This window comes from Tupaia chinensis, unplaced genomic scaffold, assembly GCF_000334495.1.
Source record: "Tupaia chinensis unplaced genomic scaffold, TupChi_1.0 Scaffold141305_1, whole genome shotgun sequence".
Taxonomy (NCBI): domain Eukaryota; kingdom Metazoa; phylum Chordata; class Mammalia; order Scandentia; family Tupaiidae; genus Tupaia; species Tupaia belangeri.
The window spans coordinates 388,378-404,998 of record NW_006201168.1 but is presented as its reverse complement, the minus strand read 5'-3'; the positions used below and the strand labels follow the sequence as shown (position 1 = coordinate 404,998).

Below are 16,621 nucleotides of genomic sequence, written 5' to 3'. Positions count from 1 at the left end.
CTGGGGCGGCCGTTGGCGCCCGTCGGGGGCAGGTGTTGGTGTGCGCAGTTGACAGCCTCAGTTCTGAGAGGTCCTGGGTAAAACTGGCCTTGGGCCCCACGTTTACCTGCGAAACAGCGCGGCCAGACGTGCGGTGGGAGAGCGGCTCGTGGGCGGCCGTGCGCTGGCCCCTCTCCGAGGCCCACGGGGGAGAAGCTGGATGTGTTCCGTCCTCGCCGTTGTAGGATACCTGACGCTGGAAGAAGAGGGCCTCTGTGACAGTCTGTTTGGTCACAGAAGTGGGATTTTAAAAAAAAAAAAAAATTTTTTTTGGAGAGGTTTTTGGTATATGGCACGTGCGCTCGCCAGATAGAGACAGAGAGAGAGAAAGCGAGAAATCACCCCCCAGGGGGATGGCCACGCCGCAATCCCTTCTCCTCCGTTCTTCTTTCCGGATCTTGGGCACGCACGTACACGCGCCTGGCGTGAGTTTAAGCCACCGGGTCCGGGACTCGAACCGTGGTTGACTACGTGGGAGTTCAGCGACATAGCCATTACACTAACTGCTGGTTCCCTAAAAAACACTTCATTTTTTTATTGCAGGGCAAGTATGCTCTCCAAAGGCGGAGAGGGGATAGAGTAAGGGAAGGGGGAGGGGAAGCAAGTTACCCCCGACTCTCCCCCCACCGCGGCCACACCGCAGTCCTTTCGCTACTCTCATAAAGGATTTTGGGCACGCACAGGTGACGCTCGGCGAGTTTATCAAGGCGCCGGTTCGGGACTCCATTGTGCAGTTGGCCTCTTGAGATCCAGCTGTCTTAACTACCATGCCACCTGATGCCACCTGACTGGCCCGAATTGTTTGTGTTTTAAGGCACAAGTGATACTGCCCCTGAAGCTCCACAACTGTTGGTACTTGTCCCTACTTTTCTAAAAACACGATGAGGCATAGGGAAGGTAAACATCAAAGACTGAACTAAGAACCATTCTTGTGACATGGTATTTAACATAAATAAATAATTCTTTTAAAAATTTTAATTTTAGGGTAAGAATAAAATAATCTGGAAAAGTTGGAGAAGAAAAAGTATATTCAGTTCCCAAACCAAGAGACTGACAAAGTAGGTAAGCTTTGGAAGGTTAAGGTATGAAAAAAAAATTAAGTAAATTTACTGAGTGTATGATTTGAAGTATAAGGTGAAATTTAAAAAACTCTTAGAGAAAAGATGTATGTTGGTGGTTTAATTCTGACTATCATCTCAAAGGAGCATAAAGTAAAAATTCTCTCATCTGACCAATCAATACCTTAAAGGTAGTCACTGTTAACTTCTATACCTTCAGAAAATTTTATAAGGATATGTACATTTCAGCACATACAAAGTGATGTATTATGCATAAATACCTGTAAATTGCCTTTAAGTTGCCTGGATACCTTTTCACTATGTGTTTACATATTGATCTGCATTATTTTCTAATGAGAAAGTATTCTTTGAAGGAAGATACCATTATTTAGTCTGTTAGATGAAATTTTTATTTTAAATGTTAATTTTGGGACCAGCAGTTAGTGTGATGGCTATGTCGTGAACTCCCATGTAGTCGACCATGATTCGAGTCCTTGACGCGGTGGCTTAAACTCACACCGGGCTCGTGTGCGTGCATGCCCAAGATCTGGAGAGGAGAATGGAAGAGAAGGGATTGTGGCATGACCATCTCCCCAGGGGGTGATTTCTCCCTTTCTTTCTCTCTGTCTCTCTGGCGAGCACATGTACTCAATAGCAAAAACCTCCCCCCACCCAAAAAAAAAAATCTTAGTTTTGACATTGCGGGGCCAGCAAGTGGTGTGGTGGTTAAGGTGTTGTACTCCCACTTGGCCAACTGTGTTTCAGGTCCCAGATCTGGCAGCTTGCTTTCTCTCCTTTCCTTTCCCTTTCTGTCTGTCTGTCTGTCTGTCTCTCTCTGTGAACGCGCTTGCCCTATGGCAAATTAAATAATAATAATGACAAATAAAATTAAATAATTAAAACATTTTTGACATTGCTTTTCAGCATACATTTTGCTGAACATTTTCTACTAAATATATTTCATTTTGCCAAATACAAGAAAAAAACAAAATTTTAACTTCTCATGTCAGCTCCTGACTAAATTGCATTACTTTCTTTTTTAGTTTGGGATATCAGAATGAAAGAAAATAGTACAAATAAGCAGAGAGTTAAAATCAGCTCTGACTATAAGTTTTTTTTTTTTTAATTTATTTGACTGTAAAAGAGTTACAGTGATACTTGATTATTTTTATACTTATATGTGGTAAAAAGTATTTTTAAAAATCTTGTCTTATGTATGCCTATAGATAATACAACTGTAGTATTTCTTACAGTCTTGAATTGCATGAAGTGCACTTTTCTCTTTATCAGTTAGGGCCACAAATATGTGAGCCCCAATCTGGGTGGTGGCACCACTTGAATTTTCTGAGGCTTATAGCTGACTCACTAGAGGTCTAGGGCAAGTCATCTAACTCTGTGATGTGGTAAATGTAATTATTTTTCCACAGGTTGTAAGATCTAATGAATGTTTTATAACCATTCATGTTTAGAGATGAAAGGCAGTAAAGCATTAATGAATTAAACTTAAAACAATAATTTACACAGGAGAATGAGAAATGTACTTTTGGTATCACTTTATTCTCCATCATCTATTATAATGTTTATTAGCTAATATGGTGGAAGTGCCATAGGAAAACATTCTTCTCAAGAAATATTTCATAAAATTTGAAAATTCAGAAGTGGATTTGTTCCTGACACTAAAACAAATTTATGAAATAATTTATAAGCAGATAATTGTTTTTTAAGGTCTTTTTCTTTATATTTATATCCTTCATATGAGAGAGAGAGAGACAAGCATAGACAAGGATAAAAACCCCTAACCAGGGTCTCGTGCTGTGATCCTTTCTTAGCCTTCAGCCAGTCAGGTTTATGGGCTTGGGTGTGCGTTCCATTTACAGGTACACCTGGGAACCAAACCCCACCCCAGTCTCCAGCATTGCAGAGCAGTGCACTATTGCCAGTGCCACTGGCTGGGCCTTAAATAGGTATCTTAGCCAAAGGTTTCTTTCTGAGAAAATTTATATCTTTATATTCATGTTTCTTGGTGACTTTTAAAAGAAAAGCAGGAAATCTTGAACTAAGTATCAGTTTTTACTTAGGCTTTTTGCACTCATTGGAGGAAAAATATATTTTATATAGATTGCTTTTTTACTTTTTAAAAGCCTAAATTTATACAAATTGATTCTAACATTCATTTGGAAGAAGAAAGGCTAGGTATTAGGCACTTAAAATTATTTTAAAACTTTTTGTTAAAATATATCAAACAAGAGACCAGCAAATGGTGTAATGTTTATGTCACTGGACTCCCATGTATTCGACTGTGGTAGTCCTGGACCTAGGCGGAGAATGGATTGCAGTCTGGCCATACACCTGGGGGGTGATTTCCCATTTTCTCTTTTTCTGGCGAGGGCATGTGCCCTATAGCAAAAATCTCTCTCAAAAAAACCCTGAAACAAATTATATAATTTTAACCATTTTTTTCAGTTTGCTAGAGTGGAGAGAGAGGTGAGAAAGTACCTCCCGGGGATGATGGCCACACTATAATCCTGTCTCTGGTCTCTGTTCTCCGTTCTCCTTTTGGGATTTTAGACACACATGCATACGCGCATGGTATGTTTTTTCCAAACAGTTGAGTCTGGGATTTGAACCTCTCAGGGTTTAGCTATCTAAACCATCTCATCATCGACTGGCCCATTTTTTTTCTTTCTTTAATTTCCAGGGGGTTGTGTATGCTTACCAGAGGGAGAGGGAAAGAACACCCCCCTATTGGGATGTGGTCACGCCTCAATGCCTCTCCTCCATTTTTCTATCTTGTATGGATTCTGGACCGCATACACACATGCCAGTTGTGTTTTTCAAGCTGCCAGGGCTGGCACTGGAACCACTGTGGCTATGTGGGATCTGGTTCCCTTAACCACTAGGATACAGGGATAACTCATTTCAACTTTTTTTTTTTTTTTAATTTTAATGTAGGGTTCATGTATGTGCTGGAGAGAGACAGATACAGAGAAGGGGAAAGTGAGCAATCACCTCCCAAGGGGAGTGGCGACACTGACTCCATCCTCCTTTCAGGATTTTGGGTACACACACATGTGGCTAATGTGATTTTCAAGCCACTGGGTCTGGGACTTGAACTGTGGTGGGCCACCTGAGAATCCCCACCTTAACTGCTACCCCACCTATAGTCTCTCATTTGAAATGTACAGTTCAGTGGCAATGATTATTTTGTAACCACCACTCCCTCTATCTCTGGAGCTTTATTATCTTCCCACACACAAACTAGCAATTAGACAGAGATATAATCCCTTTCTCCCTCCAGCCTCTTAAAACTACTTTCTGCATGGCTTATTGATTATGGTGTAGTACATGTCTTTTTCATTCCAGTGTGATTATATATTTTTCCCCATTGATCCCATTGAATGGTTTATATGAATAGATTTTGTGTTGAGTTAACTTTATATATCGTTTTAGAAAGAACTTTAGTCATGTTTACAGTATGTAATGTACTTACAGATTTGTTTTGCTGACATTGTTTAGGATCTTACATCATTGTTCAATTTTGAAATTAGGCTGGTTTTAGTTTGTATTTCTGTTAGGTTATGGAATCATGTTCTTTGAAATAGTTCACAAACTTTCCAACTTTGTATTTCAGAACAGTTGAACAAGAAATTGTTTCTTGACCATTTGAAAGTATTCATCAGAGAAGGTTGCTTTTCCCTATCCTTTTTTTCAGAGTAGCACTTTTTTTATGCTGATTTCTTTTTTATTAATTATTTTATTTTATTTATTTTTAATTTGAACAGAGAGGGACAGAGAGAGAGAGTAAGTGAGAAAGTAAGCCACCATGTCCGGGACTTGAACCACGGTCTGCCATGTGGGAGTCCAGAACTCTTATCACCATACCACCTGCTGGTCCCCAGAATAGCACTTTTTTAACTTAAAACTTTCTCCATAGATGCTTTACTGGGTTGCTTTTGATAATATGAAATCATTTAGAAAATAATTCTTGGGACCAGCAGTTGGCATAATGGCTATGTTGCTGGACACCCATGTAGTCGACCATGATTCGAGTCTTGGACCTGGTGACTTAAACTCATGCCAGGTGCGTGTGCCTGTGTGCCCAAAATCCTAAGAGGAGAATGGAGGAGAAGGGATTGAGGGGTGGCCATACCCACTGAAGGGTGATTTCTCTCTTTCTTGCAAGTGTATGCACCCTATAGCAAATACCTCTCCAAAAAAAGAAAAGAAAAAGAAAATAATTCTTTTTTGGGGGTAGATTTTTAAGTAACCAGAATTATCTAAGAATTATTATAAGATTTTTCTTTTCTTGCCTGAGTATATGCGCTCGCCAGAGAGAGACAGAGAGGGAAGGTGAGAAAAATCACCTCATAGGAAGATGACCATGCAGCAGTTCTCTATTCTTCTCTCGGGATTTTGGGCATGCACATGCACACCCCTAGTGTGAGTTTCAAACCACTGGGTCCAGGATTTGAACTGTGTTCAGTCATGCTGGGAGTTGAGTCACTTTTAACTTCCATACCACCTGCTGGGCATCCCCCCAACTTTTTAAAAAATTGACTCCTCATTTTACATTTCTTCTTTTTCCTTGGTAATGAAAATGTCTGGCCACAGCTCGACCCTAGACAATTTTTTAAAAAAATTCTATCAATTTTTGTAAATTAAAAAAAAATTACGTGACTAAATTATGTAATGGCTGGGTATGTACCTCTCAGGTCATATTCTTTTCCTTCAAGACTTTGTGTCATTGCTACGTTGTCTTCTATCATTCCTTGTTGCTTTTATGATGTTCTGGTTATCTGTTGCCATGTAACATCTAATTGTTCTGCTGGCTGGATGTCCAAGATGGCTTCTTCACTCACAAGTCTGATACTTTCATTGCTCTTCCAGTTGGCCTCTTCAGCAGAGAAGCCTGGATTTCCTACCTTCCAGTTCACAGCTCCAAAGATGCACCAATTTCCCAGGCTAGTTAAGAGCTATACCAGAACTCACAGTGTCACTCATATTGTTTCATATTGGTCAGAGCATTTACGTGGCCTACACAACTTTCCATGAGTGGAGAATAGATTTCATTTATTGATGGGAGTAATAGTGATGTCACATTACAGAGCAGCATATGTGGGAGGTAGTTGTTGTGACCATTCTAATTTTCTTTGGAAATTACAGTGCCCCAAAGGAGAATTCCGAGACCATTACATTTGTTTTCCTTTTCTCGTGCAACTTTTCTACTGGATTATCTTTCTTTAAATTTTTTTTTTGTATTATAATGGCATGTTAATAGGTGAAAGTGAAACAACTATTTATAATGAAATAAAAGTGTCTTGCACTTTCCTCATTCGTACTGCCCAGAAGCAGTTGCTTTGATCTCTTTGAACTATTCTGACATTTGCTTCTTTATTTCTATATACTGTGCTTTTCCTGTGGTGCCTTTGTTTTTTAAGTATGTATTGACCTTTTTTTTTTAAGAATTATTTAATTCTATTCATTCATTTATTTTAATTTTACGAGAGAGAGAGAGAGAGAGAGAGAGAGAGGGAGCGAGCGAGCAAGCCACTAGGTCTGGGATTCAAACTGTGGTTGGCCATATGGGAGTGCCCAGTACCTTAACCACCACGCCACCTGCTGGTCCCACTGTATTGACTTTTTAAAAGTTTATTTCTTCTATGAATGAGACACACACACACACACACACGCACAGCTGGACAGCACCTCCAACATGGTCTTGATTCCATGATAAACCCCAGCCTCAATCAGCCCCAGATCACGAGCACACACATGCTTGGTGTTTTCAGGCAGGTCTCTAGACCTGAAAACTTCTTCCCATGTGGAACATCCTCACAGAATGTTGCATTTTACCATTGCCCTACTGTCTAGTCACCATACTGACTTTTCTTTTTTTAAGTTCATGCTAGACTGTGAGAGAGAAAGGCACTTTTCTCTCACATGTCTCAGTCACACCATAATCCCCTTTCTTCAGTCTTCCAGCCTGTCAGAACCCTGGGTATTCACACCTAGCATGTTTCCAGGCTGACCAGGCCAGTACTCAAACCACAATCGGCATATAAAGTCCAACATTGCAGTATAGTATGCTGCCTACTGTGTCACAGAGGCCGGGCCTATATTGACTTCTTATAAGGGAAGATTAAGATTTAATTCTGAAATTGTTTTTCTCCCTTATTCTTCTCCCAATATAATTTTGTCACTCTCATTGGTAAAATCGGTATTTGGTATTTAGAATATTATGTCTTAAAACTGAACCATATAATGTAGTATTTCATCTCTTCATGATTCCATTACTACTTCTTAAATGTTTAGGATAAAGATTTATTATCTCTTATTATGTTCAGACACATGAAATATTATGTCAGTTCCATTTATTTATTTAAAGATGTCCCTCTGGGTTTATCTTTCTTTTTTGGACTGCTTGTTCTCTCTGCCTACACAGTCGTCTTGGACTTTATCTCTCCATTCTCCTGGTGAGAATTCTTGCTTTGCTTTTCTCCCTGCAGTAGTTTCTTTAGGAAGAGTCAGCAGGGGATTGTTTATTTTTGAGGCCTTTCATGTCAAACAGTCTTCATATCAAAATGATTTTTTTTATTTTTGGAGAGACTTTTTGCTATTTTGTGCACTCACTGAGCCCCAGATCACGAGCACACACATGCTTGGTGTTTTCAGGCAGGTCTCTAGACCTGAAAACTTCTTCCCATGTGGAACATCCTCACAGAATGTTGCATTTTACCATTGCCCTACTGTCTAGTCACCATACTGACTTTTCTTTTTTTAAGTTCATGCTAGACTGTGAGAGAGAAAGGCACTTTTCTCTCACATGTCTCAGTCACACCATAATCCCCTTTCTTCAGTCTTCCAGCCTGTCAGAACCCTGGGTATTCACACCTAGCATGTTTCCAGGCTGACCAGGCCAGTACTCAAACCACAATCGGCATATAAAGTCCAACATTGCAGTATAGTATGCTGCCTACTGTGTCACAGAGGCCGGGCCTATATTGACTTCTTATAAGGGAAGATTAAGATTTAATTCTGAAATTGTTTTTCTCCCTTATTCTTCTCCCAATATAATTTTGTCACTCTCATTGGTAAAATCGGTATTTGGTATTTAGAATATTATGTCTTAAAACTGAACCATATAATGTAGTATTTCATCTCTTCATGATTCCATTACTACTTCTTAAATGTTTAGGATAAAGATTTATTATCTCTTATTATGTTCAGACACATGAAATATTATGTCAGTTCCATTTATTTATTTAAAGATGTCCCTCTGGGTTTATCTTTCTTTTTTGGACTGCTTGTTCTCTCTGCCTACACAGTCGTCTTGGACTTTATCTCTCCATTCTCCTGGTGAGAATTCTTGCTTTGCTTTTCTCCCTGCAGTAGTTTCTTTAGGAAGAGTCAGCAGGGGATTGTTTATTTTTGAGGCCTTTCATGTCAAACAGTCTTCATATCAAAATGATTTTTTTTATTTTTGGAGAGACTTTTTGCTATTTTGTGCACTCACTGGAGAGACAGAAAGTGAGAAATCAGCCCTCACAGAGGATGGCCACGCTGCATTCCGGGCACACATGCACACACCCCACACCCCCAGCATGAGTTTCAAGCTGCCAGGCCTGGGACTTGAACTGTGGTCGGCCATGTGGGAGTTTAGCGACATAATCATTTAGCCATCTGCTGGTCCCTCAAAATGATTTTAAAAATATTTAATTTTATTTATTCATTTTAATTTGACCACATGCGCGCGCGCGCACAAACACACACACACACACACACACACACACACACACACACAGAGAATGCACACTGCCAGGTCTGGGACTCAAACTGTGGTTGGCCATGTGGGAGTGTCCAGAGCCCTAACCACAATGTCACCTGCTGGTTTCCCTCAAAATGAGTTTTTTATCTGAGCATAAAATTTTAGGTTCCATTTAGGTAGGGAGGCATTTTTTTTGCCTGAGACTATTGAAGGCATTATTTCATTGTCTTCTAATAGATTTCACTGTTAACTTTTTTACTGTTTGGAAACTTACATACAATATAGTTAAATCCAAGATGTTCGTGCTAGAAAATATACATATGTAGTTTTTTGTTGTTTTTCTTCCCATCAGTAGTTTGGGCTGATTACAGAAATATTCTAGTGTAAAATGCCCCTAAGCACCTTAGCCACCTTTGTCTTACATTTCTCAGTCAACAACCAGTCAGAAAGTTCTTGGCCTTAGTTCTTTTTCCACCTGACATGCTTCTCTTAACTGGTTTTGATTTCTCTTGAATGTGTTGCCTAAAATGAGTTTTTTTGTTTTGTTTTTTTGAGAGGTTTTTGCTATAAGGGTGCTTGCACTCATCAGAGAGACAGAGAGACAGAAAGTGAGAAATCACTCCCCCAGGGGGGATGGCCACACCACAATCCCTTCTTCTTTCTCCCCTGGGGATCTTGGGCATGCATGCACACACGCCCGGCGTGAGTTTAAGCCACCAGGTTCGGGGCTCGAATCATGGTTGACTACATGGGAGTCCAGTGACTTAGCCATTACACTCACTGCTGGTCCCTAAGATTAGTTTTTAATAAATCACCAATTGGATAACCTGAGAATGGAATTTGATTTCTGTGATAATCAACTTACATACACATTTCTTATTAAGTTTACTAAACATTTTACAAGCTATAGTAGTAACTTTGAGACCATGATTTTTACTTTTCATTGTATATAAACTCAAGAAAAGACATTTTCTTGACAATGTTGTTGAATTTTCTTTTCTTTTTAAGAGAGATTTTTGCTATAGGATGCACGCACTCACCAGAGAGATATGAGGAAAAGAAAGTGAGAAATCACCCCTCAGGGAGGATAGCCATGCCACAGTCCCTTTTCCTCCATTCTCCTCTCGGGGTTTTGGGCATGCACGCACATGTGCACTGTGTGTGTTTGAAGCTACTGGGTTTGGGACTTGAACTACTTTCAATTACGTGAGTCCAGTGATGTAACCATTATGCCATCTGCTGGTCATGAATTTTCTCATTCTAAAGAAAGTTGAGTCTTTGATTTCCTAAATGGATTTTCTGAAGTTACTCCATAGCTTTTGGATAAATGTAAAATAAGACTTTGAAAAGTTAGATTCTATTTTAGGGCTAGTTTTGCTACTTAAATATTAAATAGCACTAAAAACACTACATCTAGATTACTGTATGTTTGTTGCTCAAATTTTACTCCTTGCAAAATGCTATTCAGTTTATTCCTTCATTGTGAGTTCTGATATCACTGGAGTACTCTGAGAAAAGTGTTTGCTTGGGTGGTTTTTATATGATGGCAGAGCTCTCTCTAGGTGTAGCGTAGACATGCCTTCACTTGTCGTCTTCTGCAATGAAAGTCACCCTCTGTACTGCTGCCCAATTACTCTAGTTTCCTGGAATGTTTCACAGTTAAGCTTAGTCTCTGTGTGATACATATAGAGGTGAATATTATTAGTATAAATGGAATATTTTTAAATTTTATCTTTTTATTACTTTATACTTCATTTTTATATAACATAGTGTTATATAAGGAATGTTTGCTTTCCTGAGAGAGAGGAGGAAGCACCCCATGGGGCATGGTCATGCCATGATTTATTTTCCTCCATCTAATCCTCCTCTTAGGATTTTGGGCACACATGCACACTTATTTCTCAAGCTGCCAGGTTTGGGATTTGAAGCATGGTTGGCCCTGTGGGATTTGGCTGTCCCAACAGAACTGGCATAAAAGGGATGCTTTTTTTTTGTTTGTTTGTTTTTTTTGGGAGAGATTTTCACTGTAGGGCGCGTGCGCTCGCCAGACAGACAGAGAGAGACATAGAGACAGAAAGTGAGAAATCACCCCCCAGGGGGGGTGGTCACGCCGCAATCCCTTCTCCTCCATTCTCCTCTCGGGATCTTGGGCATGCATGCACACGCGCCCTGCGTGAGTTTTAAGCCACCGGGTCCAGGACACGAACCGCGGTCGACTATGTGGGAGTCCAGCGACATAGCCATTATGCTAACTGCTGGTTCCCCAAAGGGATGTTTTTTTAAAGAGAGATTTTTTGCTGTGGGGGCACATGCTTGCCGCAGATACACAGAAAAAGTGAAAATTCATCCCCCCAGGGGGGATGGCCGTGCCACAATCCTTTCTCCTTTTTCCTCTTGGGATTCTGGGCATGCAATGTATATGTGCCCAGAGTGAGTTTCGAGCCTCTGGTCTTGGGACTCAAACTGTGGCCATCCACATGTGAGTTCAGTGCCTTAACCATTTACACCACCTGCTGGCCTCTAAAATTTTAGGAATATTTTTGATGGACTCTCCTGTGACAACTTTTCTTGAGCAAAGTAGCAGATTTTAAATACCTGTTTTTTATAAAAGCAGATTTTGTTGCTATAAAACTAAAAAACTAAGATCTTTATTAACATTCCTGTGTCAATTCAACCAATAACTGAGTGAATGGCTCCTGTATGTTAATTCCTGTGCTTCGATCATAACAGTATAACTATTGTTAGACATAATTCCTGCTCTTATCTGAGACTTACATTCTAATGTATATAAAAGTGTTACAAATTTCTTTTAAATAAAATCCTGTCAAGTGCTATGAAGTGAAAGTATTCAGTGAGATTAATAGGGACCTAATCTGAAGAGTCAGGCTCAAATGAGACTTGAAGAATGAGTAAGATTTGGCAAATGGCGAATATAAAGAGCCAAGAGTTTAAAAGTTTAAAGAGGTTTTATATTTATTTTAAGTGTTAATTAGGGAAGGACCAGAAGGTGGTGTGGTGGTTAAGGCATTAGATCCCACATGGCCAACTCTGTGGTTCCAGTCCTGGACCCGACAGTCTTAAAAACACACCAAGTGCATATGCGTGCATGCCTAAAAATCCCGAGAGGAACACAGAGAAGGGATTGTGGTGTGGCCATCCCTCCTGGGAAGTTATTTCTCATTCTCCCTCTCTCTCTTTGCTTTGAGTGCATATGCCCTATGGCAGAAAAAAAAAATCTTAAAATAAAAAGGGGGTAAATGGAGACTTATCCTTGTGGCCTGGTGATTAAGGGAGCTGAACTCCATATGGCCAAGTACAGTTTCTGTCCCTGCCCCCGTGAAAAATATGCCGGGTATGTATGTGTGCATGTCTAGAATCTCCACAGGATGGAGAAATGAAGGGTTTGCTGTGTAACCACAGCCCACTGGCCAGATGCTCTCTGTTTTTCTCTCTCTGGTGAGTTTATTTGCCCTCTGACTAATAAAAAAAGAAAAAAGCCAGTACGTCAAGGTTAGCATTATCAGCTCTTTATCTTACACACTAATTTTTTAAAAGTTGCATTTATTACTGTTACCTTTTAATTTGCTATAGAGCATGTGTGCACAACAGAAAGAAACAGGGAAAGTAAGAAAATCAAGTCATCAGTTCTAGGACTGAACTGCTATCGGTCTAGTACCTTAACCACCCAACCACCTGCTGGCCCAACACTAATTTTATTGCAGGGACTAATTAAAAAAAAATTTTTCCCCTTCCCAAATATTCGAATTTGAATAATTACTTTGGGCCCAGCCAGTAGCATGGTGGTTAACGTAGCTAGATCCAGTATGGCTGACTGCTAGTAGTGAGCCCTGTCCTCAGCCACTTGAAAAACATGCTATGTTTGTGCGTGTGTGCACCTGTCCCTAAAATCCTAAAAGAAATGGATTGTGACATGACCATCCCCCATTGAGGGGGTGCTTTCTCACTTTCTGTTTCCCTGGCTCTATCTCTAGCCAGTGCATATGCCCTATGCCAAAAATCTTAAAAAAAGAATGAAAAAAATCCTACTAAATACCTTAGGACAACTTGTTCTATTTTAAATAATAGAAATAGGGATAAAAATATAGGGGGGAGAACCAGCAGTTAGCATAATGGCTATGTCGCTGGACTCCCACGTAGTTGACCGCGGTTCGTGTCCTGGACCCGGTGGCTTAGAACTCACACCAGGCACGTGTGCATGCGTGCCCAAGATCCCAAGAGGAGAATGGAGGAGAAGGGATTGTGGCGTGACCATCCCCCCTGGGGGGTGATTTCTCGCTTTCTGTCTCTATGTCTCTGTCTGTTTGGCGAGCGCACGCGCCCTATAGCGAAAACCTCTCCAAAAAATAAAAAATAGAGGGGGAACCAGCAGTTAGCGTAATGGCTATGTCACTGGACTCCCACGTAGTCGACCGCGGTTCGCGTCCTGGACCTGGTGACTTAAAACTCATGCCGGGCGTGTGTGTGTGTGCGTGCCCAAGATCGCGAGAGGAGAATGGAGGAGAAGGGATTGCAGCGTGACCTTCCCCCCCGGGGGTGATTTCTCGCTTTCTGTCTCTATGTCTGTCTGGCGAGCGCACGCGCCCTATAGTGAAAACCTCTCAAAAAAAAAAAAATAAAATATATATATAGAGAGAGGTTAACAACTAAGCTTTGTTATACACTTAAAATTCTTTTTTTTCTTGACAGGAAATGCACAATTTTGAGGACGAATTAACATGTCCCATTTGTTACAGTATTTTTGAAGATCCTCGTGTGCTACCATGCTCTCATACATTTTGTAGGAATTGTTTAGAAAATGTTCTTCACGCATCTGGTAATTTTTATATATGGAGACCTTTACGAATTCCACTTAAGTGCCCGAACTGCAGAAGTATTGTTGAAATTGCTCCAACTGGTATTGAGTCTTTACCTGTTAATTTTGCATTAAGGGCTATTATTGAAAAGTACCAGCAAGAAGACCATCCAGATATTGTCACCTGCCCTGAACATTACAGGCAGCCTTTAAATGTTTATTGTCTACTAGATAAAAAATTAGTTTGTGGCCATTGCCTTACCATAGGTCAACATCATGGTCATCCTATAGATGACCTTCAGAGTGCCTATCTGAAAGAAAAGGACACACCACGAAAACTGATTGAACAGTTAACTGATGCACACTGGACAGATCTTACTCGTCTTATTGAAAAGCTGGAAGAACAAAAATCTCATTCCGAGAAAATGATCCAGCGTGATAAGGAAGTTGTTCTTCAGTATTTTAAAGAACTTAGCAATACCTTAGAAGAGAAAAAAAAAATTTTCCTAACAGCTCTCTGTGATGTTGGCAATCTCATTAATCAAGAGTATACTCCACAAATTGAAAGAATGAAAGAAGTAAGAGAGCAGCAGCTTGAATTAATGACACTGACAACATCTTTACAAGAAGAATCTCCACTAAAATTTCTTGAGAAGGTTGATGAAGTTCGCCAACGTGTGCAGATCTTGAAACAAAGACCACTTCCTGATGTCCAACCTGTTGTAATTTATCCTCGAGTAAGCGAAGTATTGAAAGAAGAATGGAACAGAACAGAAATTGGGCAAATTAAGAAGGCCCTCATTCCTGAAATGAAAATCTCATCCAAAAAGATGCCATGTTCCTGGCCAGAGAAGGATGAAAATGAGGTTGAATTTTTAAAAATTTTAAACGTTGTTATAATTACACTAATTTCAGTAATATTGATGGTGATACTCTTTTTCAACCAACACATCATAACCTTTGTAAATGAAATCACTTCAATATGTTTTTCTGAAGTCTCGCTATCTGTTTACCAAAGTTTATCTAACAATCTACATGATATAAAGAATACGGTATGTCACACTATATATCTGTTGAAGGAATACATGTGGAAGACAGTTTCCCATTGAGTGAAAACTTAAATCTGAATTGTTTAAATGGGCTTATTTTTGAACAGCAGACTCTAACCATCGCTAAATGGAGAAATAGGAATAGCATCAATAAGTAAATAGCAAACTAAACTTTACTTACAGGCTGCAACAAATATATAGAAATTTGTTAAATCTTTCATACTTCTTTTGGTTAGAAATGATACAAAGCTAGAAATCAGAATATCTGAAACATGATTCAAATCATTAGAAAATTATAGTAAAGCCTAGTAATTATTTGATTTGAATATTAGTATCACTACATTATCCCATTTTTATTACCTTGAGAGAGGCTGACTTAATATTGCTGTGTGACATTTTAAAAAATCCTTGTACCTTTTTTTTTTGCCATAGAGTCCATGTGCTGTGGGGAGGGAGCCATATAAGCACCTTGCAGTCTCTTCATTCTCTCAGCCATCAGGTCTGTGATTGGAATAGCCAGGTCTAGGACTGGAACTGTAGTTGGCCACGTGGAAACCCAGTGCCTTAACCACCACACCACCTGCTGGTCCAATAACTCTTTAAAAAGGTTACTAGAACAGAATCATCTTGTGCTAGTCCATCCTCAGTAGATTTTGAAAGCATCACATGAACTATATTCATCTTAAAAATTCTTACAAATTAAAAAATATATAAAATATTTTTTAAAATTTGCTATAGGACACACATTCACCAAAGAGAGAGTGAGAAAGCAAGCCACCATGCCTGGGATTTGAACCACCATTGGCCATGTGAGTCCAGTGCCTTCACCACCACTACCTCTTGGCCCCCTAAATTTCAAATTTTGCCAGATTCTGCCTTATGCTACTGTAAAAATACCAGTGGTTTTATAGTCTTGACTTTTAAGTCTTATTAAAAAATAAAGTAAAAAACCCTTAATTTAGTTCACTTAACGGGTTAGATTTGTGGTTCTTCTGGTTAGGTTTTTGGCTTGTACACACAACTTTTAAGTCCAAGCAAATTTGCTTTCAAGAAATCCCAAATGAGCTGCTCTTGCATCATTAGCTCTAGTATCCTTATCTTGGATAGGCTTGCCAAGTCAGAATAGGGAATGCACTTGGCCCAAGATTAAATTATAATGAGTAAGTACATTTGTATTCAGGGAACTAGCTCCAAATAGTCCTTGGGTCTTAACTGTTGAATGCTCTTAACATAAGATGATGGTATTGAGTCAACAGGCTCAGACTGTACCTAGCACAACTGACTTGTATGGGCAAAGAACATTTGGTGTAAAGGAGGTGAACGGAGACATTCAGTGTTTAAGCCACCAAATTCAGGACTCAAATTGAGTGGGCCATATAGCATTTGGCTACCTTATCTACCAGGCCACAGAACTGGCTTCACTCAGCTTTTAAAACAAATGTAAAGATGTATTTTTAACTTGTTGCATCTGTTTACTTTTTAGTCATGCTACAAGTGCCCTGTACCATCAAATAAATGTACTAGTAAGCAATGAAGTGTTCGTGTCAAGCATTTCATCTCACATATCCAAGGTGGTGGGCATTAATGCCCACTTTTTGTAGATGGGAATATAGGTAGTTTGAGAACCAGTGTATACTCTTTGGTTCATGCTGCAAATCTTTTGAGTCAGAATTAATGTTAATAAGGGTTTATGTGTTAAAAATTACAGCTAAAAACTGAAGTATAGGCCTAAGATAATTTTAGATTTGATATTTTTAGAACTTGTCAAATTTGAATTGTTGACAAAACCGGTAAACATTATGTGTGAATATAAATATTCAAGTAACTGATTTTTATCCATGCTTTATTTTTACCAGGATGAGGCTGTATAATTTAAAGTATATAACCTTGAAGTATT

The 16,621-nt window shown here is 39.5% G+C and overlaps 1 protein-coding gene across 2 annotated transcripts; it reads left to right on the top strand.

The window, feature by feature from the left end:
- Positions 1-721: 721 nt before the first annotated feature.
- On the top strand, positions 722-15,480 carry TRIM59 (tripartite motif containing 59). Of its 2 annotated transcripts, none has more exons than XM_006163051.3 (3): positions 722-936; positions 1,024-1,097; positions 13,570-15,480. In XM_006163051.3, exon 3 carries the CDS (start codon positions 13,573-13,575, stop codon positions 14,782-14,784), a length of 1,212 nt encoding a protein of 403 aa, XP_006163113.1. In that variant the 5' UTR covers positions 722-936; positions 1,024-1,097; positions 13,570-13,572; the 3' UTR covers positions 14,785-15,480. The 2 variants fall into 2 exon arrangements, with proteins under 2 accessions (XP_006163113.1, XP_006163112.1); XM_006163050.3 differs by having other exon boundaries at positions 1,024-1,101.
- Positions 15,481-16,621: the final 1,141 nt, after the last annotated feature.

Bases quoted from the DNA above. Each gene is read 5' to 3' on its own strand.
- TRIM59 (XM_006163051.3), top strand. From the start codon at position 13,573: ATGCACAATTTTGAGGACGAATTAACATGTCCCATTTGTTACAGTATT.